This window comes from Callorhinchus milii, unplaced genomic scaffold, assembly GCF_018977255.1.
Source record: "Callorhinchus milii isolate IMCB2004 unplaced genomic scaffold, IMCB_Cmil_1.0 Scaffold19, whole genome shotgun sequence".
In the NCBI taxonomy this organism is placed as follows: Eukaryota; Metazoa; Chordata; class Chondrichthyes; order Chimaeriformes; family Callorhinchidae; genus Callorhinchus; species Callorhinchus milii.
In genome coordinates, this window is record NW_024704760.1 from 3268566 (window position 1) to 3293911 (window position 25346).

The window sequence follows — 25346 nt, forward strand, 5'->3', positions numbered from 1 at the left end:
TGCCACAGAAGTTATCAATATTAACGTATCAAGATTCTGTGAAACAAGCTCTCACAAAATCTCTCTTTCTCTGCCAACTCCTTCAACGGGTCACCAAGATTATCCACTGAATACTCAGTATACCGACGGTGTAATGAATAGAGTTCCAGTTATGAGCCAGTGGCTCACTTGTTCGAATCCTCGCTTTTTGCTGAGTTTGCTGGGCTCAGTTGGGGCTTCAATAGATCAGATTGGCTCATTGCATTGCTGTGCGCTACTTGGCTGCCGCGCTTGCCTACAAAATACAGTCACTGCATCGTAAGTATATCCTGTGAAGCACTTTGAGACATTCTCCCAAGCAGCTATGGATTATTAGTACAATACAGTAATAGTAGTCATCAGTGAAGTGTCCTCCACCAGAGGGTGCTCCCTGTAAGGCAAGTGAGCACGAGTCTAATAAGATCAATTCTTGCATTTGGTGTAGCATTTTACATTAATCCTTGGTTTCCATATCGTGCATATCGTGAAGTCAAACACTTGTGTAGTTGTGACTGTGTTTGCAGGCTAGGTGTGCACACAGCAGAGATCCCAAAGTTAAATAATAATCCTTGCAATTTGATATAGCGCCTTATCATGTCGTCGTGACGTCTCAAAGCGCTTCACAGAATATACCGTAAAGTGAATTGACTGTATATTTTGTGAGCAACACAGCAGCCAATTGAGCATAGATATGTTGTGTATTATTTCATATATATTATAAAAACATATGAAATATATATTCATACTTCAAAGGCCTTGCTTTTGATCTGCCCACCCACCTACCTGCGCAATTCACTGCCGTGTTTCGCTCACAAAGAACACAATCAATTCACTTTGCAGTATATCCTGTGGAGTGTATTCTAACGCCTCAACGTGATTATGATAAGGCGCTATATCAAATGCTAGGATTATTATTGTCCGGCTGCCTGTCTGTCTGCCTGGAGAGAGGGAGAGGAAAATAATACTCTTGTGTTTCCCATTGCCCTGGGAGAGGGAGGGTGGTGGGGAGAGGAGTGGGAAGTGGAGATTGGGGAGGGTGGGGGAGTGCGTGGGGAGGGAAGGGTGAGGGTGGGGAGTGGGTGAGAAGGGGAGGGTGGGGGAGTGGGTGTGGAGGGTGAGGGTGTGGAGGGTGAGGGGGGGAGTGGGTGTGGAGGGTGAGGGGGGGAGTGGGTGTGGAGGGTGAGTGGGTGTGGAGGGTGAGGGGGGGAGTGGGTGTGGAGGGTGAGTGGGTGTGGAGAGTGAGGGAGTGGGTGTGGAGGGTGAGGGTGGGGGAGTGGGTGTGGAGGGTGAGGAGGGGTGTGGAGGGTGAGGGAGTGGGTGTGGAGGGTGAGGGGGGGAGTGGGTGTGGAGGGTGAGGGGGGAGTGGGTGTGGAGGGTGAGGGGGGGAGTGGGTGTGGAGGGTGAGGGGGGGAGTGGGTGTGGAGGGTGAGGAGGGGTGTGGAGGGTGAGGGAGTGGGTGTGGAGGGTGAGGGGGGGGGAGTGGGTGTGGAGGGTGAGGAGGGGTGTGGAGGGAGTGGGTGTGGAGGGTGAGGGGGGGAGTGGGTGTGGAGGGTGGGGGAGTGGGTGTGGAGGGTGAGGAGGGGTGTGGAGGGTGAGGGAGTGGGTGTGGAGGGTGAGGGGGGGAGTGGGTGTGGAGGGTGAGGGGGGGAGTGGGTGTGGAGGGTGAGGGGGGGGAGTGGGAGGAAGGGGAGTGGGTGTGGAGGGTGAGGGAGTGGGTGTGGAGGGTGAGGGGGGGAGTGGGTGGAAGGGGGAGTGGGTGTGGAGGGTGAGGGGGGAGTGGGTGTGGAGGGTGAGGGGGGAGTGGGTGTGGAGGGTGAGGGGGGGAGTGGGAGGAAGGGGGAGTGGGTGTGGAGGGTGAGGGAGTGGGTGTGGAGGGTGAGGGGGGGAGTGGGTGGAAGGGGGAGTGGGTGTGGAGGGTGAGGGGGGAGTGGGTGGAAGGGGGAGTGGGTGTGGAGGGTGAGGGGGGGAGTGGGTGTGGAGGGTGAGGGGGGGAGTGGGTGTGGAGGGTGAGGGGGGGAGTGGGTGTGGAGGGTGAGGGGGGGGAGTGGGTGTGGAGGGTGAGGGGGGGAGTGGGTGTGGAGGGTGAGGGAGTGGGTGTGGAGGGTGAGGGGGGGAGTGGGTGTGGAGGGTGAGGGGGGAGTGGGTGTGGAGGGTGAGGGTGGGAGGGGGGGAGGGGTGTGGGGAGACATGTTGCTGTGGGCTCTCTCCTTCCCACAATGCCGAGCGGCGGAAAGCCAAGATGGCGGCGGCCGCGGTGTCAGTGCTCTGAGCGGATCCCCTGAGGCCGCGGGACAGTCGAGTCGGTCGCTTCTCCCTCGCGGAGGCCGCGGCCCTGACAAATAAACGGCTCCCCCCCACCCCCCCCAAAGCTCCGGACATTTTGCGCCCCGTTCGGGGAGGGGGGGAGGAGGAGGTCAGTGAGGAACCGCGGAGGGTCGCGCATGCGCACGTCGCTTCCGGCGGCGGAGGGGCGGGGCTTTGGGCGGTGACGTCACCGGGACCCTCCCCCCCCCCCATCACTCAGTGGCCAAAAGGTACAATAATGGTATTTTTTGGGGTCAATTTGGGAAACCCATCACCATGTTTTAAGGGTATAATGATGGTGATGATGATGGTGGTGGTGGTGATGATGACAGTGATGACGAGGATGATGACGGTGATGTTGATGATGGCGATGGTGATGATGAACATGATGGTGATCGTCATCGTCATCATCATCACCATCACCATCCTGGCCTTTGATACCGCGCCTCGTCGCCTTTTGCTGTTAACCTATTGTTTCTGTTCCAGTCTGACGAGTTGCGGCCGCAATGGAGGCCTCGCGGAAGGAGCAATTGATGTCCGCCGCACGGAAAACGCTGAGGATAAAGAACAGGAAGGGTCTGTCCGCACCGTGCTGTCTGAGCCTCGGTGCCGAGATCCTAGCAGTAGATGCCGGGTTAAAGCCAGCCTTCCTGTTTGATTACAGTCGAGCAGGAGCCGAGCAGCTCCAGGATTATATTCAGGAGATACAAAAGACTGGGCTGATCTACCAGCGTTTACACATCCTCAGCCTCGGGGATAATGTTCTGATACTAAACTTGAGCAAAACTATCAGACACTTAGAGAAGTCGCTCCAGGGAAACTGGGTTCCACTCATTGACGTATCTGCCTGTAGAGGGGTGCCAACACTGGCTGATACAAGTGTCATCGAACAAGTGAAAACTCAGATTGAGTTTATTTTAGCCCATTTGAAATCTCTGGCAGTCGACAGAGGGACGTGCGATTCAAAGTCCGTCACTACCAGCGAAATGTTCTCATCGGAGTGGAACCTGTGTACGGTGTTTGGATTTCTCCTTGGCTTCCCAGCTTCATACTGGTTTGACTTCGCTGAGAGTTTTGAGAACTGTCTGAGTATGATTGAACTGCGAGTGTTCTCTGTTTCTGCCGTTTGTTCTAGAATCAGCAAAGATCTCAAACACCGAATGTATTCCTTCAGCGTCCCAGAAACTATCTACTTGGATCTGCAGCACTGCGTGGAGACTTGGAAGAAAGATCTACAGTTCAACTTTAACAAGCAATCGGTTTTCTCAGAGCTCAGTATTTCCACAGAGATAGTCTCTCTACCCGCAGTTGCACTATAAACACAGTCCAACTCCATTTTAGTGTATAATCCATCAGTGTAACATGCTTCAGTGAGGCTTGAGTGGAGAGGAACTGTGGCCAAATGGTGTAAGCAGTTCACAGCTTGGCAGGTAACTTTGTCAAATCATTGGTACAGATTACTACAGAAATATTCTGAGCACGATCCAAAGTCCACCTTGTTATTTTCCCTTTGCCTGTTTTCGCTGAAACAATGTTATTTATCCTGTGTAATAAAGTAACCGAACATGACTTACCACCCAGAAATATTAATTGTTTTATTGATATTTCTAACACTTGATTTAAAAAAAAATACAAAAATTCAGTTGCCGCATTCGTTTTCCATAGCTCAATATAACACATCACTTTTATCTTAAAAAAGTCAAAACTCCATTAAAAAAACTATTACAAAAATATCTCCCCTTATCCCAAAAGTTTTCTCTGATCCAGAATTGAAGCTTCATTTATTGTATGTAGACAAACTTAACCTGAACAAGGTAAACAAGGTAAACACCTGATAATATATATTTTCATCCAAAGGTTTGATTGCAAAAGACTTTGTACCTCATCATAAAATAGTTGTGTATCTGTAACATGTTTAAGAAAACATAATGCCTCCCAACAATGTTCAGCTGCCAAGGTTCAGCCAATTAATTGACCGTAATTCATGCGGAAATCCGCATAGCTTTTTGGAGTACCAGGGATCTACTAACCCTCTAACACATCTAAAAGCACCAGAGAACATCAGATAATGTGTGCCAAAGCCTGAAATTCAACCCAGTCTTAGCCCGAAATCTCTTGCAGCCACTCAGCAGAGCTTTGGGTACCTGCAGAATGTCAACCGGGGCTATTGGATTTGGGAAATACAAAACATGTTTCCCCGCTTCTCCTCATAACTGCTGAAAGTGACAGTGTTTCATCTCCTGCAGTATAAAGTGGGTTTTCGTCAGATCAGCATCCTTCCTCTGTTGTTCTGCACCTTGTCTAATCCTATTCCGGCTGTAGGCCTTAGCAAATGCTACCTGATAGAAAACATGTTTCTGAAGCACATTCGGTGCTAACGGTCTTAAGTATGGGTTTGGCTGGTGACCAAATGCATTTCATTCCAGTTCCTTAGGAAAGGAGAATGTCCAGATCTGCATAAATGACAGCAAAAAATACTGCCACCATAGTCAGCATCAGGAGAGATATCCATCGGCAGCATCGCCTCTAAAAGGAGAATAAATAATAATAATTTATACAAGCCTTTGAAAATCTACCCAGGTCCACAAATGTGATGCCTCTGCTACTTACTGGAGATTGAGCTCCAGTTGTCTTCGTAAATGATCGTTAACCACTTAATATTACAATGATTTAGGTCCTTGTCTTAGCCTGTGAGAGCATTTTGCTTTAAAGGCAGCTCAGAATTGTGGAAAATCACTAAATTCAGTCTTAGTTGCGAAGTAGGTTTTTCACAGTTCTCAAAAGACACACTTTCCTGCAGACTAAGACCAGGCAGAATTTGGGCCCCTTTGCAGTATAATTATTAATAAACCTGGTCATTGTCTACAGTTTCAAAGAAATCACCTGATTCATTAAAAATAATTAAATTATTTGATGACGAAATGGATTATTGGCACAGGTAAATCCACGTAAACAAAGATTATTATTGGCTTGTGTTAGGCTTCAGGCCATGAGTTGAAACCTAGGTAAATTGTTGCATGGAAAATGATAATAATAATCCTTGCATTTGATATAGTGCCTTATCACGTATTATTCATAGAATATACTGCAAAGTGAATTGACTGTATATTTTGTGGGTGAAAGTTGCGCAAAGTAGTACCCCACAAACAGTCGTGGATTGAGTGACCAAATTATTATTTTTTGAAGGGATTATTACCTCCCGGAATATGATCTGCTAATCGACTAACAACGGGGTTCCTGCTAGGTAAACAGAGGCGTGTGGAGTAACAAAACTTGCCTAAGGTTTTGCCCTGCCCGGGAATCGAACCCGAGTCCTCTCGCTTGCGAGGCGAGCGCGCTAACCAATACGCTACAGGACTCCACATTTACTGGATAACCTTTAGGCAGTGGGATTTGCTTGGCCCAGTTCTCACCTTTGGTTGTGGCTGTTCTCAGAACCTCACCTTGGCAGATTTCTTCTGAAGCCTCTTTAACTCTTCTCGCGGCTGACGGGGCATCTTTGCACATCGACGGTGCTCATCCTGCAAGACCCTCAGTTCTAATTGATGTTCGGTACACTGAAGGGTTAACCAAGATAAGAGGCAATTGAATTGCACGTCGAGCGAGAAAACTCAGGAATATAAGAATTGCTAGACGATAAAAGACCAAAGTCCATCCAGTTCACCTTTCCCCAATCCTAGTAACCACACTCTACATTAATGGATGTTGATAGCAATGAATTCTGTATAAATTAATCTTATCATCACAGTGGAAAGTTTTGGGAACCTTAGATCCAGAGTTGCCTAGTTTTTCCAAACATACTACACTTACTTTATATGTCACATCACAAATTACTCACGTACTGTATCCCAAAATATTATTTTCTGAAAGAAATCTACCTAATCCTAATTTTCATTTGAATGAATTGACACCATCTGCTCCCACCGTCTCCACATTTATCACTCTCTCACTGAAATAGTGTTTCCGCAAATTGTTTGTTACGAGGGTCCTTGACCAAGACTATCCCTTGGATATAAACTGTTGCAAAGAATTATGAGCAGCATAATTATCCTTGCACTTTGAGTCTTTAATATTGAATTGACACAGGTCATTTCTGTAAGTGTAGTGGCTGTTGATTTGTAGGCGGGCAGGCAGGCATTTGCGCAAGACAATGTCCTACAAACAGCCATGGAGTACGATCAATTTTATTGGGGGGACACTGGGAGAAACTCCCTTCACTTTTCGAATAGCGCCATGGAATCTTTAACGTCCGCTGAGCAGCAGACAGGACCTTGGTTTAACGTCTCATCTGAACGACGGCACCTCTGACAATTTAGCGACCAGCCTGGAATGGCACCAAATCTATTTTCTGCAGGTTTTTGTTTTTCTTTTCGGTTCGTACTTTTGTATTGACGGACAGAATGCGGTTTGGGATAATCGGAAAACACGATCCCCGTCAAACATTGCCACGATCGGAATGGCACACGTTTCGTCCCACCTGCTTCTCCTTGCTACGGAGCAAGTCCGTTTGCCTTTGCAACTGATCCACCAAGTCTCTGATCGCCTGTTGAAGTTCCTGTTGTTGTTGCTGGTGGAGTGGGGAGCTGACCACATCTGGAACAAATCGAAGCCCTCTCGTTATTGACGTGTTGAAAAAAAAAAAAACTCGAAACCCGCACAGTGCTATTATCCAGCGTGATGGGAAGAGGTCGCAAACTTACCCTGTAGCTCACAGATTGTAGACTCCATTGCCAGCCTCTGTTCCTCAGTCCTTTGGAGGTGGACTGAAGGGAAACAAAACAACACGAAAATAATAGAGTTATCTCCTTGAGCAAGTGGTTCGCAAGATCGTTTGGATGAAGAAGGCCCTTCGGTCCATCTGATCCCATGCTGCCGTCCTCCCACATCAAGTAGTTTTATAAATAAGTCCCAGTGTCCAGGTCGTTAATTAACGTCTGGTTAAGGAAAAACTTCCTGGTGTCTGTCCTAAAATTTCACCCTTTGCCACTCTTTCTCTCTTCCACCTTCCGACTACACTAGTGGTGATTGGCACCTGCAACCCACTGGAGCTCCCCGCCATGTGAAACCCCATTGTAATCACCTCCTCACCATCCTAAGCTGCCAGGGGGAGCGCTTGGCTCTTGGCGTGATGGACAATTGGCAGGTATTCCAGGCCCACGCCTGCTGTCTTCCAGCCAATAACTGTGCCATTGGGGTGGGACATCTGCCCACAACGTTCGGTTGCTTGGGGACCTGCTGGCAACACAGGTAGGGGCACCGGAATCGAGCTTCCCCTGAGGGGAAAATGGTGGCCCTGCCTGGCTGCGCTGTTGAGGGACTTACCTTCAATAGTCATGAGTTGCTCCTGTTTCATGTCATTCTGTTCCTGTAACACGCTAACCTGCTCTTGGAATTCCAGCTTCTCGTTCTCTGCGACTTTCAACTTCTCCTGTAAACTTTCCATCGTCAAGACCCGGCCTTCTGCTCCCTACATGGTGGGGGGGTGGAGGAGGGGGGGGGGGAGGGGGAGAGAGGGAAATGCAGAGAGCAAGATAAAGACCGAGAAAGGTGGAGAAAATGGAAACGTTTTGCAAGAAAGCGGACGGGTGGGACAAAATGACTGTATTTAGATTTAGTCCATGTTTTTCTTGCGTTAAAGTGTCTTTGCTTGATGACGTCGCAGCGTTAGGTTACCTGCAGTCTGCTCTGAAGGTTGTGCAGTTGATCCACGGTCTCTGAATGTCTGGCTGTCAGTTCAACATTGTCTGCCATTGCCATATTGTACGACTGTCTCCAGTGAGCACAATCTTGCTCCGCCGCACTGAGCGATCTCTGCCAACACAAGCACGCACAGTAATTGGGTTCGTCAGCCAGAACTTCAACAACAACCTTGGAGTTATCCCTGTGGGGGTGGTGGGTGGTATTGTGAGAATGTACACCCTATGTGAAAGGTGTTATATCAATGCAATTTGTTGCTGTTGGTTTCTTACCCCTTCGGTTTGAAGATCCTCACGCACGCTTTCAATGCCCTGGCCCCTCCCTACCTCTCCGACCTGCTTACTCCCCAACCCACCACCGCGTTGCCTCCGCTCGACTGGCTCTGGCCTCCTGCATGTCCCTCGTGCCCCCTCCGTTCCACCGTCGGTGGCCATGCTTTCACCAACTCCAACCCTAATTGCTCTTCCTCTATCCCCCCGCTTTGCCCCTTCCTTCCCCTTCTTCACTCGTTCCTGAAGACTTTCCTCTTCGACCGTGCCTACAGTCACCTCCCCCCAGCTCGGTGTCGTGTTCCGCCACTGTCAAGCGCTCTGGGGAGGGCAGTTGGGGGAGGGTGGGGGCAAGGCACTACCTTGGCGTGAGGGGCGCTGTATAAATGCAAGTTGTTGTTGTTATCCTTGAGCACAGGAAAGTTCCCCTCTCTCCCTCCTATTGCTAGCTGAGGCTGGTGGTGTCCTCACCTGGACGCTGGCCAATGATTGTTCAGCGGCGATTCTTTGCTCAATTGCTTTCCGGAGCGACTCCTTGGCAACCAGCTGGTACTTGAGCTTTTGCTCTTCCATCTCAACCACGCATCTCTTCGCACCGTCTCGGGAGTAATTCTGTTCAACGCACAACAGGAGTTCCTCAATTGCCCGAGCTTCGAACACAGCCAAAGCCCTACAGCTGTGCAGACTTACGCAAATAACTCTGGAGACGCATTTTCACGCTCAACATATTGAACAACGCTCGAGCCTGGAAACGCGACACTTTCCCACTTCTGCGGCGTCAAGCGCTCTGAATTCAGGCGCAGCGCGGCTTGATATACACCGAAGCCACCTCTTCCCCCACCACACAGCAGTCGTCGAGGACACCAGCAGGATACACAGTCGCCGCACTTCGCAGTAGTAGCCTTTGAACCACTTTACGCAACCCCTCAACGCTGCGTCAAGTGCAAAGGATTGGCAAAAGGACCAGAGGGGGAGACGAGGAGGATTTTTTTTTCTTTTACGCGGCGAGTTGTTACGATCTGGAATGCGCTGCCTGAAAGGGCGGGTGGAAGCAGATGCAATAACAACTTGCAAAAGGGAATTGGATATTTACTTGAAAAGAAAAAAAAAGTTTGCAGGGCTGTGGGGAAAGAGCGGGGAGTGGGACTTGCGGGTAGCTCTTCCAAAGAGCCAGCACAGGCACGATGGGCTTAATGGTCCTCTTCTGTGCTGTAAGATTCTATGATTATTATTGTGACCGTTACCTGAGTGCAGGCGTACAGCTGCTGCTCCAGGGCTTGGAGTTTACTCTGTGTCACGTCATCATCAAACTGGATCTAAAGTGATCAGAAATATAAAGGCTTAACTCGTGCTGCAGACCTGCAAACTACTGACTGCGCCTGTGAGGGGTTGCCTGCAGATCTGGGATACAACACTCCCACAGACACAGCCATTTCCATTTCCGTTCAGTAATTGCAGACAGAAAAGAATATGGAGAAAAGAGCAAGGCAATCTAATTAAAGTATAAAACATATGTGTACATTACAGGGAGACCAAAAAGTCCTGATAGCTACCCTAATATCTAAAAAAANTCATAATTTCTTTTAAGACTTATTAGACATTGTTATGGTATCACAACTTTTTGATTCCCCCTCTATATACATATATAATATTTAGATAATGTACACAAAAGTACTTTATATTAAAACTCCATGATTGCACAGTCAACAGTCACACGTTTCTTATTAAGAAAACTGCTAAGGAATACCGCAAACTAGAATACCCGTCGTGGTCGCTTCAAACCAAGGTGCACAACGAGGGATGTAAGTGAGCGCACGTATGAAAGGTTTGGAATTTGGTCGACTAAAAATAAATAGCTGCAGACCTGTCTGTGTCGCGTCACCAGTCTCATACCTTCCACGATTTCTCCGATGCCTGTAAGACCGTGGACAGGAGCTGTTGGAGAAATCTGAGTTTCTGTTTCAGCTGCAACTCCCGATGCAAGGCTTCCTGTAACAGAGGGAAATGGTCGAGGCTTTACCCAATTACTCCGTGCAGTGGAACAACAACAACAACAAGTTGCATTTACACAGCGCCTTTCATGTTAGGAGGACGTCCCAAGGTGCTGGACAGTCAAGGGTTTGCACCAGAGCTGAGGGTTGGAATAAAAATATAAAGCCCACAAAATATATATTCGCTTTATGTGATAAGGCACTATATCAAATGTAAGGATTATTATTATTATTATTATTATTAGGATGACCGAAAGCACGGTCAAAGAGGAAGGTCTTGAGATGGGCCTTGAAGAAGGCAAGGGAGGGGGCGAGGCGAAGAGATTCTGGGATGTAATTACGGAGGGTGTGGCCACAAAGGCTGAACGTAAGCTTCCATTGGCGAGCACGTCACCTTGGAACGTCAAAGTAAAGGATTCTTATTCTTACCTTTAGGTATTCAGAGAGCTGTTGAATCTCCTGCAAGAGAGAAAATGACAAGTGATTCGCATTTAGGTGCTGGTAAAAAAAAACAATCTTAATGGAGATGTGTTTAAATGTCTGTCCACGTCACTGATAACTCCTTCCCCCCCTCCTTGAAGGTGTTAGTAATAGGAGCCAAGGAAGAATTAATGGGAACGTTGTAGGAACGCACACAATCACAACACATCACGTGGCAGACAGATGTTTCTATTTACCTTGTCTAGAATGGTTACACCACATCTGTAAGGAAAATAGGCACATTTCAGAGACGTGTAAAGTTAACCGAATAAACATAGATAGATAATGCCTACAAAATACACAGTCACTCCTTTACGGTAAATTCTGTGAAGCGCTTTGAGATGCGAGAGGTGCTACATCAAATAATAAGAATAATGATCCTTGCATTTGATATAGCGCCTTATCGCGTCTTCGAGGCTTCTCAAGGCTCTTCACAGGTTATAGTGTTAAGTGAATTGACTTGTATATAGTGTAAAGTGAATTGTATATTTTTGTGGGCGAAATGTGGAGGCTAATTGCGCACAGCAGTGCACCATAAATAATATTATTATTATCAAAGACAAGAATCACAGCTCTGGAGTTGAGAGATCCATACGTACTCTGTCTGCTGGCTTGCTTCCTTGCTCGTTGGCCGATTAATTTCAACTCCCACATCTGAAGGTACTTCTGTCGCTGCTCCCAAAACAAAGCTCCAGTTACACACTGATCTCTACCTTTGCCGTGACTCAGTGAGCTCCCCGTATACAGATCCACGCTCCTGCCCCGCGCATCTAACAGTGAACACGCTTTACTAAACTTATCAACTGTCCCTCCATCTGTTTTCAGATGTTCTCAGTAAAATTCATATAATCCATCTCTAACTGAACGGAACCGCTCTCACCTTTACCGCTGTCAGATGTCTTCAGGTTGACTGTGTTCTTCTGCGGTGGTGCATCGGAAGGGAAGGCCCATGTCACCTTTTGTCCCCAGTGAAACGATGTGTGGCTGAACAGGCTCCCGTTCTGCAACGACGTCTGTCAACAGGGAAATAGAGCCCACGTCAGAAAATCGGAAAACATTAGCAGTCAATTACCTCATCAGATAAGACCTGGATTGAGCAACTTTGTTTCCCGGGCAGGGCAAAACCTTAGGCAAGTTTCCTGACTCCACATGCCTCTGTTTACCTAGCGGTCAGTAGGAACCCGGTCATTAGTCGATTGGCCGATCGCTTTTACGGGGGGTAATAACCCCTTCAAAAATAATAATTTGGTGACTCGATCCACGACTGTTTGTGGGACGCTGCTGTACGTTTCGACCACAAAATACACAGTCAATCCACTTTACAGTATATTGTGTGAAGCGCTTTGAGGCGTCTCATTGGCGATGCAATAAGGTGCTGTGTCAAATGCAAGGATTATTATTATTTAGAAGGAGGCGAGGATTGAACAGTGAAGGTATCAGAATGTTGATGAACGTTCTCCAGTTTGGGCTTGGATACCTTTGGGGTTTATGGAGTCATTGTATAAATCTTCTGTCATAAGCAAGAAGAGGAACATTTCGATGGTCTCTGGTTTCTTGCCTTCAACTGTCCTCAACTGTGAACGTTTCAAATTTCCACAAAAAAATATTTTCAATGATATCAGTAAGGTACTCTCAGGGCAGAACTTGGCTTATCACAGATGCTTTCTCGAACATGTACCAACACTACTTGCTAATGGGAAGATTGTTGTTCGATGCAGCTTTGTAGTGAATTAGTCATTTTTTGTTTTGCTCTCAGGAAGTGACTTCTCGGTTCATAATGTTGTTTGATAAGAATCTGTAGCCAGGCAATAACTGAACCGTGAATAGTCCAATTAAATTACTCTGCTTCCTGTGTAACTTGCATTTTTTCCCCTGATCTTAAGGGGTTACATGTATTGTGATTCTTTCCAATGATCAGAGGGCAGGCTTGCTATATGATGTGTTACAATGTGCTGTGTTATATAATAACTATATTTCTATTATATTATTATATTATTACATTATATTATCTTTTATTGTGGCGCCTATAAATTCTCAAAGCCAACTGTGGTGGCTGTAATATTTTGTGGGTACAAACAGTAGCCAATTTACGCACAGCAATGTCCCGCAAACAGCCATGAAGCCAATTTTACCTGGAGGATTTGTTTGCCAGGACATTGGGAGAAACTCCCTTCTCTTTTTGAATAGTACCATGGGATTTTTGACGTGCACCTGACCAGGCAGACGGGACCTTGGTTCAGCATCTCATTCAAAGGTCTAACAAAGGTCTACCTCCCCAGGTGCTTTGATTTAGTGCCAATCTAGTCTTTGAGCTCAAAGACGTCGGACTTGAACCCGCAACCCTGACGCAAGAGTGCTACCGACTGAGCCAGAAGCCATTACTCTTGAAGCTGTGATACTTCCTGTCTCTCTCTGTCTCTTCTTTCTCTCTCGAACACACTTTCCCTGACAACAATGGCAAACGTAGGCTGAGATGCATTCTGAGAATCCAGTCCTTATTGGTCTGAAGATCAACAAACTGCTGAAATGTAGAACTCGACTGAAGGCCACAAAGATAGATGTTGTGGTGAACATCAACGGCACTTTGCTGCAGCAGGGAGTTTGTGGTTAAGGCAGCAGTACTGGCGAACGACACAGAGAGACGTCCGGTGTAGACGTCTAACCCATACCATGCCTGACAAAGAGCAATAAAACACACACTTATCTCTACCCCCCCCCCAGCGCTAATACTGATCTCACGATTTGAGATGAACACAAACTTCATACCAAACAAAGGCAGCAGGTGGAACAGGTTAACTCAATGTTGTAATGGGAAGAAAATAATAATAGATAAAAATAGCCCTAGGATTTGATACGGCGCCTTATCACGTCTTCGAGACGTCTCAAAGCGCTTCACAGGATATAGTGTAAAGTGGAGTGACTGTGTATTTTGTGGGCGCAACGCGGCAGCCAATTGCGCACAGCGGCGTCCCCAAAAACAGTCGTGGTTTGAAGTGACCGATTTATTATTATTTTTTAAATAACTTATTTAAAATAAGGTGGTAATTGTCAACAAATTAACTCAAAAGGATTGAAGGGCCTTCTTTCACCTCCGCCTCCTCCTCTTCCTTTCTTGTGATGATGCCTTTAACTTTTCGACTGAGGTATTTTGATGCTTTGGAGGCAATAAACCCCCAACAACAAAAAAATTGGGTCCCTCAAACTCAGACCACGACTGCTTGTGGGACACTGCTGTGTTTGCCGCGTTTCGCCTGCAGAATACGCAGTCCATCCACTTCGCGGCATTTTCTGTCGAGCGCTTTGAGACGTCTCAACAACGCGATAAGACGCCATATCCAATGCAAGGATTATTATTAATATTAATATTAATATTATTATACTCGTGTTACAATCTGTGCTCTCTGCTCCCGTATCTGTCACCACGTAGATTGTCTTACTTGAACAGCTGCGGTTGGCTTCTGTTTCGCTGGGTCCGGGCCCACATCCTGCCTCTCTGTCGCTACCTCTCTGTTCCCCACGCAGGGGGGCGTTGGCTCGCTGGGCATCTTTGGCTTCGTTTCCTCTTTGCCCACGGTTAAGTTTCTTCGTTTCAAGAACTGCTCCTGCCTGTGACTCTGCTCGGTGGTCCGCTGCTGCCGGGGCAGGCTGCGGCAGCTGGTGATGTTGTTTCGCCCGCCCAGGCCCCGCCGGTTCTGTTGCCTCCGCTCCAGTTTCTCCTCGTAGCTCTCGGCGAAGAGTCTGGGCTTCTTCGGGAAATTCGAGGCCTCGGGGCTTGACTCGCGCTTCGGGCTACTCTCCGCCAGCCTGGAGGGAGCTGCACCGTTGATCATCTTGCACAGCCCTCGCTGTCCGCTCGAAGGCAACATCTCCAACTCACCTGGAGCTCAGTAATGGACGGTGACTCCACCTTATGGTCCTGTGCTCGCAATACTGATTCTGACAACTGTCTCAAAAAGCTGTACCTTGCTTCGTGTCCAATAGTCGCAGAGTTACAACAGTCCCCGTCAATGTTTCAGGCTGTTCTGAACCAAAACGTAGATTGAGATTTATTATGTGTACTTTATATGCGTTCCCCCTCCCAAATGATCTCTTTGTAGCCTGTTTTAAGAGCCACCTATAATATATATATATACTTGACGAATTGAGCTTTCATTCCCACCAGCATTTGTGCAAATGCCCTTCACGTCATGACATTCTTTTTCCACTTGTCTGTGTTTCCGTGTATGTGCCTCATCTGCTGAAGTCCACGCGTCTCCTTTGGCTTTTTCGTTTCATTAATTCGCTGCCGTTACCCGCTTGTGAAACAGCGTTTCGCCCACAAAATACACTCCAAGTCACTCCACTTGACAGTATATTCTGCGAAGCGCTCCGAGACGTCTCGAAGACGTGATAAGGCGCGAATTTGAATGCAAGGATTATTCTTATTCTTATTCTTGTCAAATGCAAAGGTTCTTAGAACACACTTTCCCAAGATGGAACTCCCATCTTCGCACCTTAGAATGTGGAACAGCAGAGGTCTCAACTCAAAGAGATGAGTGCGCACCAGCCTTAGGTAAAACCGTGGGAATGAAGAATTTATACCGTGGTTTAGTCCAGTGACGCACAGTAAGTCCTCAGGTTTAACAGTTCTCTACAGTTTTGGGTTGCCAGCAGGTGCTTCAGGTTCTCAGCTTTGGTCTCGATTACTCACGAACCTTCGGTGACGTCCACCCTACCTTCAAACTCCTTTCAATTCAAGTCAGAGAACCAACCGGCCCTTTTTTTTTAAATTCCCACCTTGAGCCAGGCTGGTCAAGCTATCGGACAGGTTTCCATCGCGCCAAAAGACAAACTCTTTGGGTTTGCACTGCTCCCTTTCTCCATTCAGACAGGAAATCGAAAGAAGAAAAAAGCACCCACCACGCTTCAAACCCTCTTCCTGTCTTGAAATTCGGAACGTGAATTTCTCTCTCTCTCTCTCTCTCTCTCTCTCTCTCTCACTCTCTGCTAGGTTGCTCTATTCACAATCATTGAGGAAATGCTCTGGTGTATTTCTGCAAGTCCAGAAAACTCCTTTGTAGCGCTCCACCTGCCTTATAACAGCCAGCAATCAAGCAACGCACAGTCTAAGAGCCCAAGTCGACTTCTGCACATTAGTCTCTTTTGGTAGCCCTATCTTTCTTTTTTTTTTCTTTCTTTTCTTCTTCTGCTCTTTATCTCTCCGACAATTCTGCCCACCGACCGACTGGGTTTCAGCTGCACTGACTGAGATAAACCGATCGCACAGGATGTCGTGTGTTTGAAGACTCAAAAGTTCTGACAGATGTTTATCGAGTTTTGGGAGGTGGGGTTGGGGAGGATGGAGGGGGGTGGTGGGGGGGGTGGTTGTACGCTAGGCTAGAGAAGATATCCTAAACACACCCGATAAAGAAAACAACTGAAATTTGTGGTTTTCCCTTGAAAAGCCGGAGCCTGTGGCCATTTGTATTTTGAGTCACTGATTCCGTCTCTAGCAATGTGTTAAGTGACTGACAGGAGGGTGGAAGGCCAACTAGGTGGACCTTTGGTCTTCTTTCGCCGAGCAAATTCTTACGCTCTTAAGCCGTCGGAGCAGCAAACTCTACGTGATGTCTCTCTGGTCGTTTGCTGTTGCATTCGGTTTCCAATCGCGCCCCGCAGAGGGCTTGTCTCTCGAAATGGGAAGAACCTCGTAAAACCAGTTCATAAAGAAACAGATTCAAAATAAAAGACGCATCGAACGTGACACTTCCCATTAAAGGAGCGCTCAGCTTTACTTGTAAAGCTACTACGTCACTGTGCTGTCAAAAGCGTAGGGCTCGACCTAGCGTGGATTGCTGCTTGAATTTAGTTGAAAAGTTTAGCCAGTTCGGAAGCAACAACAATTTGCGTTTGCAACAACAACAACTTGCATTTATACAGCGCCCTTCACTTCACGCGGGGCGGCGTCTCGGAGCGCTTGACGGTGACGGAGCCTGACGTCGAGCCCGGGAGAGGTAGAGAGGAGGAGGTGACCTGTGTGTATGTGTACACTGTACTCTTGTAGGCAGCAGGTTGCAAAGCGCTTGAGCTGGAGGACAGGTGGCGTGGAGACAGAGGTGAGAAGATTTCAGGAGCAGGTTCCAAGTGACCAGTTGGTGTTTGTGTGCGTGTGTGTGTGTGTGTGTGTGTGGGGTGGGGGGTGTGGGGGGGAGGATGATGCAAACGGTTTTGAGCAAAGTGTTAACATATCACTCTTGACAGATTTTTGGGACCACCGCAGTTGCTTCCTTTCACTGGGCTGTACAGCGGGTTTCAGAAACCAACTGAACGGGTTCCTGGAAATGAAAAGCATTCAAGGAATGTGAGTGGGTGAAATTCTGTAGATGTATGAGAGGAATCTACTGGGGAGGTAGAACTGGTTGGGCCAAATAGACAGTTTCTGTGCTTGATACTCTGTATAAATCTATGTAGAAAGGGGAGCTAGATTAAGCAATGGCCAAACCCTGATTGTAAATGCTTAAACAATAATAATAATCATGTCCTGTGGTAAGGGAAGGTTTTTAATGCGAGGTGGCACGCTTCCACTTTGAGCGACTTTTATCTTGATTTGAGCAATCCCGTAAAAATTGCGAAAGTTGCACGTGTGAATCTTTTCACCCGCAAAACACACAGTCAATTCACTTTACAGTATATTCCGCGAAGCGCTTTGAGACGTCTCAGAGACGTGATAAGGCAAGGATTATTATTATTATTATTAATGCGTTCTAGGGTGGGTATCACACTGTTGAGTTGGCTGTATTGTGCCGTTATTTAATAATCCTTCAATTTGATAGGAAATCGTAGAGAAGTCTCAAAGCGCTTCTCAAAGCTTTATTCCTGAGTGACTGTGTGTTTTGTAGCCGGACTCTTGAGACGAGGTAGAGTAGCTGTTGGGTGCTTTGCTTTGAGAACTGGTTTGGGGCAAATGAAAGGCTGACCTGGGGATGGCTTTAAGGGGTGACAAACATTTGCACACGTTCCGAGTTGCGAGGATGAGTGTCCAATTTACGGAGCTCAGGTTGGCCCTTCACAAGAGCCCGGGGCAGAGCAAAAACACAAACACCGCAACACAAATTTCCAAAGAAAAATAACAACTTGCGTTTGCACAGAAGTCGCAGAGGTAGGGGGGGAGGTGAGACTAGGAAAATGGTCGAAGAGGAAGTTTCTTCAGGCACGACCTGAAGATGGGGAAGAAAGGGGCAAGGCGGAGGGTCGAAATAAGATCAGAACAAGACTGAGATGACATCTCTTTATTATTTCAAATTAGATTTACAAAAGAGGAGTGCAGATCTTACCCACTATGGTATTTATTGGGCAGCTGAGCATCAGCAGAACCTTGTTTTCCGATAACATGTTTTCAAGCCAGATCCAACTTTTGTAATTGCAACAAAACAAATCATTGACGGTCACACAACAACAACAACAACAAAATTCCATTTGTATAGCGCCTTTCACGTCGGGAGGATGTCCCAAGGCGTTGGACAGACAGAGTTACGGATCCGAGCTGGGGGTCGGGGTCGGGGTCGGGGAGGGAGTAGGGCACCGGGGGGATGGGGGGGAAGCAGGGAGATCGAAAGCACGGTCGAAGAGGAGGGTCTTGAAGATGGCGAGGGAGTGGGCGAGGTGGAATTTCAGGATTCTCATGTGTGCCACCATCCCCACAACGGAAAGATTGGGAGAAATGGGAAAAAGTTGGGTAAACAACATAATGGTTCAGATTCGACAAATTTGTGTTGGTTCCTGTGCATAATAAAGTTGAATTTAGCTCCCTCCCTCCTTACGTTGATAACGTGTTTATGCCCGAGTTCAAATATCCTGTTTAAAGAGTTTCAGGAAAAATAACAGAAGCATTCATAAGTGAGGTACATTTTGGGGGATGTTGTCCAGATTGTAATTCTTTCGAATGAAGGCATCTAAAAGCTCAGGCACCCAGTCTCTCAACAACAACACGTATTTTGTGAATTCGTACTTGTAGTAAACTTCCCGGTTCCTCAGAGCTCCTCCCTTAATAATCTCCAGGGCGCACTCATCCTTTGGGGCTGGGGGCTGCTGAATGATATGGGAAATGGCTTTTACTGCGGCTTCTGTGTGGTTAAGAAATCGCAGTCAGAAGATGTTACAACAACAACAGCAACAACAACAAATTACATTCACACATGGCCTTTCGTGTCGGGAGGAGCTGGACAGCCAGGGACTTGAACCCGAATGAACACAGCAGCCAATTTGGGCACAGCGATGCCCCACAAACAGACATGAAGTGAATGACGAGTTTTGTCCACAGATGTGTACTGCATCTTCTCTCTCTCTCTCTCTCTCTCTCTCGCTCTCAGACCTTCACAGTACTTACCGGTGTTGATATAGCTGATCACACACAGAGTGATGGACACATTGTAATTCAGCATAGCAAACTCTTGACGCAGTGAGCTGAAGAACCCGTCCAGGGCAAACTTGGTGGAGGAGTAAGGAACGACCAGAGGATTACCAATTTTTCCTGAAAAAAAATGTTTATGGCACATGTAAGAACATAATAAATAGGAGTAGGCCATTCGGCCCCTCGAGCCTGCCCCATCATTTAATAAGATCATGACTGATCTTCTAACCTAATTCCATTTACATGCCCTCTCTCCAAATTCCTTAATCCTTTTAGTTTTTAAAAATCTATCGATCTCAGTCTTGAATATATTCAATGACTGAATATCCACAGTCTTCTGAGTTAGAGAATTCCATAAATTCACTACCCTCTGAGTGAAGAAATGTTTTCTCAACTCAGTTCTAAAGAGCTGATCTTTAATCCTGAGACTATGACCCCTAGTTTTAGATTCTCCCACCAGGGGAAACAGCCTCACACTATCTACCTTGTCAAGACCCTTACGAATCTTATAGGTTTCTATAAGATCACCTCTAATTCTTCTATATTCTAGAGAATATAGGCTTAGTCTACTCAACCTCTCCTCATAGGTCAACCCCCTCATCCCAGGAACCAACCTCGTGAATCTACGTTGCACCCCCTCTAAGGCGAGTATATTCTTTCTTAGATAAGGAGACCAAAACTGCACCCAACATTCTAGGTGAGTCTCACCAAGGCCCTATACAATTGCAGTAAGACTTCCCTTCTCTTGTACTCTAACCCCTTTGCAATAAATGCTAACTTGCTATTAGCCTTCCTAATTGCTTGCTGTACCAGCATACTAACTTTCTGTGAAAGCTGGTTAGAGGCTTTGTTTGCATCCTAACTAGCTGCCTGCATAAAGATAAGTCTCCTCACATCTCTCTAAAGCTTTCCCAGTGACGGCCTTCATCTGAGTTACACTAGTTTCTGTAATGTTTGTTGAGGATGTCAAGCGATATGGGGCAAAGTTGGGTATTTGGAGTTGAGATACAGATAAGCCAAGATGTAATAGAATGGAGGAACAGGTTTGAGGGGCTGAATGACCTCCTCCTGTTCCTATGTGAGTTCCTATGCGAGGCTGACCTGCGATGGAGGAGACCACCACGATACTTCCATTGCTTTTCTTGAGCATCGGCATTGCCTCCACCGTCATCGTCACGTAGCTCAGGAAGTTTATCTCCAGCAAGGTCCGAATGTGATCCACATCTCCGTCGAAGTATCGGAAGTAGGCGGAGCCGATGTGGTTCAGGATGAGCATATCCAGGCCTCCTGCACAACCAGAAAAGACCCAGGAATGAGGACAGCAAAGAGGAGGAACACAGCGCGGTGCAAACAGGAAGTGACATCACGATGACCTGGTGATCAGGAAGTCGGGTTTTTTTTACCCGCGGGGCACGCCTAGTGACACCACAGGCGGATGTCATGATGTGTGAGTTCGGACCAGCGATCGTGCCCCATTATTAGGCTGAATTTGAATTTTAACTATCATGTTATAAAGCGGGGGAGGGTTTTTTTTACTGTAGTTTGTATCGTCGGGTACCAAACTGTTTCTCTGCCTCTTTCACCACGTGCTTAGCGAACTCCATGTCTTCCATGCTGCCAGCCACGTAATCCGCGGAGGCAGCCCCGAGCTTCAAACACTTAGCAACCACCTGAAAGAGAAAGTCCAAATGTTTGCAAATAAATAATAAGCCCCAAAGGGCAGGAACACCAGTAATATGGTGTACTGTCATTCAAAGTATTTGTAACAGAATTGTCAGTATTATCAGAGGTGTTGATTCCTTCAAACACGGATTAGATAGTTTTCTTCCAGGAAATAACATTATGGGATATAAGACATAGGTAGTTCGGGACACGTGCATGCGACCACCAGGAAGGTAGAAGGCGAACTAGATGGAACTTGGTCTTTTTTTACGCTTAGCATTTCTTATGCTCTTGTAACAAAAATCCTTGCCTTTGATATGGGTATTTGAGATGGATATTTGAAGAGAAGCAATACCATAGAATAAAAAGGTGAACTTTAGGATAATACTCATGTACTCACATACTTATATTCAGATACAAACCCTCGCCTTGGGATGTCCTCCCAGTGTGAAGGCACTATATATTGTAAATTATTATTATTAGAGTAGATAGCTTCAGTGAACGAGCTACCACCAATAGAGGTTGAATGGGTCACAAAGATTATTTATTGCTTGTAATTGATTACAGTACTGGTTACATAAGGAAGAGCTGAATCAGGAGGGTTTGGTTTGTACTTTCTGGCTAGGCTATACATGTGTGAGAGCACTATTCGATGAGTTCCTCTTTGCATTAATAACATTAATAAAGGTGCAGAAAAGCTGTAGTAAATATATGGAACAGGCACCTTAGGTGGAAGCAGAGGGTATAGATTCTTTCAAGAACAAATTAGATAGATTTCTGTTAGGAAATAATATCTCGGGATAATACAGGATATAGTTTGGTGCAAGCGACTGCCAGGATGGTGGAAGGCGAACTGGTTGGACCTTGGTCTTCTTTTGCCCAGCAAATTCTTATGGCCTTTTTGTGGTTTCTGTAGAAACCTTGAATGCGCTTTGAAAGGCCCAGAGGGAGGATTAATATTACAGAGGGGAATGGATGAATGGATGGATGAATGAAATACACGATGACCTACCGCTTCCAACCTCTGCTTTCTCCTCGCTGTAATCAGGATATGTGAACCCATTTCAGCCAGGTGATAGGCCATCTGCTCTCCAATGCCCGAACTGGCTCCTGTCACAATCACTCGCTTCCCTCGTAGCATCTCTGTTCAAAGTCAAACAGTTGCGTTCATTAGATAAAAATGGAAACACAGGAATTTTGCAGGGACCGGAAGCCAATTAGTTGAAGCTAAAAGCAATGGGGTACATTTATGCGCAACGGGAACATACCTTTGATCTGCAAGGTGCGTGTGAATCATGCCCGAGCCTTGGCTCTTGCCAACTTACACTTAATATTTCTCGGGGCTGGGTGAGTGGAGTACAAACCTGCGGGGTAACCACGCTCCCCACTCCGGAATTTGGCAACTTCTTAAAATGTCATCTTTCTTTCGAATTCAAATAATAACCCTTACCTTTGATGTAGCGCCCGCATTTCACATCAGGAAGGCATCTCAAAGGAGACTTCACAGGAGATACAGTGAACCTCACATAAGTTGTATCAGTTGGGACCGTACTTAATACAACTTGTGCAAAGTATGAGTTATATCAAACTTGCATAGAGTATGATCGCTTGAACAAACCGGGCAGATGGAAGACTTAGCCGATTGTATGATTAATGGGGAACTGGGACTTCAGGATTGACTTTGATGGTCAACTGGGCTGCGATACCTTTGACAATCGTCGAAATACATATTACTTAAGAAGAGAGGAAACAGGCTTAAGGCTTGGTGCAGATGGTGTCACTCACCAGGATCAAAACTGTCGCCACTGTTGAAGAAATAATACGCCAGTGCAATCCCCAGCAGAAATATCAGCATTTTCTTTACAAAACCCATTGCGTCTGAAAACAAAGACAAGCAAATGGAGAGGAAGAAGAAAGAGGAAACACCCAACAGTCAGGTTCCGTGGTGTGGGTCCAATGTTCCACACTGAACTCGAAAGTGTCCGCAGTAAAGGACCAAAGTTTAGTAACTGTCTCCCGAGAACCAATCACCAAAGCAGGGAGTTTACTCTGGAAGGCAACGAATCTGTGACTCGAGAGAGTATCCAAGGTTCATTGCCTGCTTTTATTTTTTTAAAAAACAAAGACCGAGAGCCATTAATTTAATGCTTCACAGACTACTGGGAATGTTGTAATCTTACAAACTGCCCGGGACCAGTGTTACGTTGGGTGGTGTTAAAGTGACAGTTGTTTGAATCGAGCCTGGCTTTCGGATACGTTCAGATACGGAGTGTAATTTGCATCTCGCTCTAAAAGGAGCCCTGCACAGCCGTTCCGCCTGAAAATTTAACCCTTTTTTTTCTCGCACAATCGGAGGAGCTCAGATGTCAGGTTTCACGTGACAGTTGCAATAAATCTGTTAGACAGCGAATGACCAGAGAAAGTCTAAAAAGCATTAGTCAGGGCCGAACGCATGTTTTTTACTGTAAGGGAATGTCACTGGACAGCTTCAGTAAATGAAATCTTCTTGTTGGTGTTGTTCAGAGAGCGTGTTTGGGCTTGACGGGAGGCAAAGGAAGGGAGGGAGGAGCAGGGTTTCTAGGGAAACACAACGTCAGGAAATGGCAAATTGAGGTCAATTTAAAACGTCAGTGGGTCACTTCACGGCGGGAAGGGTAGTTTAGTGCGAAACACTGCCACCTTGTGTGAACCAAGAACAGGGCAAACATCTGTCTTTCTTGAGATCGAGCTTTTGGTGACTTGTAATAATAATAATAATAATAATAATAATCCTTGCATTTGATAAAGCGCCTCATCACGTCGTTGAGACGTCTCAAAGCGCTTCGCGGTGTATACTGTAAAGTGGAGTGACTGTGTATTTTGTGGCCGAAGCTCAACTCTCATCTGGACTCAAACCCTGAACCAGGACACCTGGCTCGCACCCCTGACCTGACTGGGCTCAAGTCACTTGAGACTCTTTCTCTGACTGCTCAGCAAACCTTCGCTTTGCTGTTTATTTTNAAACTCTCCGTCGACTTACAAAACCCTCACACACTCCTTCATTACATCGAGGCTCGACTATGCAAACTCACTGCTTGTCGGCCTCCCCAACTCCTCCCTCCACAGGCTGCAGATCATCCAGAACTAACACTGCAGCCCGTGTCCTCTCCCACACCAGGCTCTGTGACCCCATCACCCTCATCTTTGCCCAACTTCATTAGCTTCCCATCACACAGAGGATACAGTTCAAGATCCTGGTCCTCACCTTCAAAGCCCTCCTTGCTCCCCCTTACCTCTGCCATCTCCTAAACCTCTACCACCCTGTCCGCTCCCTACGCTTAGCGGACTCCGGCGTGCTTCACGTCCCCCGCCTCGCTCGTCCCACTATCGGCGGGCCAACCTTTCACCACTCCGCACCCATCCTCTGGAACTCCATCCCGCAGTCCATCAGTCTCGCCCCCTCCCTCTCCACCTTCAAGACCCACCTCAAGACCATCCTCTTCAACCGTGCTTTCGATCTCCCTGCTTCCCCCCCCTACCCTCCCCCCTCCCCCACCCCGACCCCATCTCTGGTCCGTAACTCTGTCTGTCCAGCGCCTTGGGACGTCCTCCCAACGTGAAAGACACTATACAAATGTAATTTTGTTGTTGTTGTTAAGTCATCATCCTGTCAATATCCCAGCTGCACTTATTTGTGTATCTATATATATAGATATATATATATGCCTAACTCGACCCTCCAGATAACACGTCACTGAGCCCCTTTCTCTCTCTCTCTCTTTCTCTCTCGGAGTGATGAGCTATCAGTAGTTTACTGTGTTCTGTTACTCTTTGCATTAACTGGCGCTGGTGGAAACTGTGGAGGTTTGACCACAAGGTGACGCCAACAATCAGGTTGAGCTCTCGTGACATGTGGTATTTGTGTGTGTGTGTGTGTGTTTGTGTGTGTGTATTTGTGTGTGTGTGTGTGTATTTGTGTGTTTGTGTGTGTGGGTGGAGATTGTGTGTTGCTTCTTGAAGAAGAAGCTGTGACGGATCCAACCTCAAGCCCCGAAGACTTTCTCTTGAATACTTTCCTAGTTCGGTAGAGTTAAAGTGGCAGTTTGTTCGAGTTTGTTCGAGTTAATCTGGTTACTGGCAGTCTAGTGCGAATGAACCCGTGAAGTTTCCACGCTAGTTTAAAGGGTTTTGAACGTGAGACACTTTTTTAAAACAGGAAAGGACACCCGGATTGACATTTGCATGTCAGATTGGAATAAAATATTAGATAAATTCATGATGTATTGTTTGATCTCTTCTTGAATATGTCGTTGTGGTTGAATATAATTTGCACTGCGGGTGTGGAAATCCAGTCAGATCTACGTGGATACGACAGCCGCTGTTACATTATAAATAATCTTCTGAGGTCAATTGGTTTTGGTCCCACTCCGCGAGACATTAATTGTTGTGTTTGATATAGCGTCTAATCGCCTTCACCGACCATCAAAAAGTGCTTGACAGGATGTTGATGCTATCCTGCTTGAAGGGCACTATATAACCAACAATGCAAAGTTGGTC

The 25346-nt window shown here is 46.7% G+C and overlaps 3 protein-coding genes across 4 annotated transcripts; 1 reads left to right on the forward strand and 2 right to left on the reverse strand.

Annotated features, from left to right (window-relative positions):
- The first annotated feature begins 2416 nt into the window (after positions 1–2416).
- Positions 2417–3899, forward strand: cunh1orf74 (chromosome unknown C1orf74 homolog). The gene is made up of 2 exons (XM_042342171.1): positions 2417–2552; positions 2809–3899. The coding sequence occupies exon 2, from the start codon at positions 2829–2831 to the stop codon at positions 3639–3641; it is 813 nt and encodes a 270-aa protein (XP_042198105.1). The 5' UTR covers positions 2417–2552; positions 2809–2828; the 3' UTR covers positions 3642–3899.
- Position 3900: 1 nt separating this feature from the next.
- LOC103182505 (TRAF3-interacting JNK-activating modulator) lies at positions 3901–15114 on the reverse strand. 2 transcript variants are annotated; one of them, XM_007899562.2, is made up of 14 exons: positions 14197–15114; positions 11640–11772; positions 11359–11431; positions 10957–10981; positions 10709–10738; positions 10182–10277; positions 9533–9604; positions 8760–8900; positions 7996–8133; positions 7645–7789; positions 7023–7085; positions 6800–6915; positions 5766–5879; positions 3901–4848 (listed from the first exon to the last, which is right to left on the reverse strand). In XM_007899562.2, exons 1-14 carry the CDS (start codon positions 14623–14625, stop codon positions 4753–4755), a joined length of 1671 nt encoding a protein of 556 aa, XP_007897753.2. In that variant the 5' UTR covers positions 14626–15114; the 3' UTR covers positions 3901–4752. The 2 variants fall into 2 exon arrangements, with proteins under 2 accessions (XP_007897753.2, XP_007897755.2); XM_007899564.2 differs by having other exon boundaries at positions 4787–4848; positions 5736–5879.
- A 2898-nt stretch (positions 15115–18012) lies between these two features.
- On the reverse strand, positions 18013–22982 carry LOC103182506 (corticosteroid 11-beta-dehydrogenase isozyme 1). Its single transcript, XM_007899565.2, has 6 exons — positions 22596–22982; positions 21823–21953; positions 20707–20818; positions 20250–20435; positions 19125–19268; positions 18013–18861 (listed from the first exon to the last, which is right to left on the reverse strand). The coding sequence occupies exons 1-6, from the start codon at positions 22681–22683 to the stop codon at positions 18629–18631; spliced, it is 894 nt and encodes a 297-aa protein (XP_007897756.1). The 5' UTR covers positions 22684–22982; the 3' UTR covers positions 18013–18628.
- Between the last annotated feature and the right edge of the window lie 2364 nt (positions 22983–25346).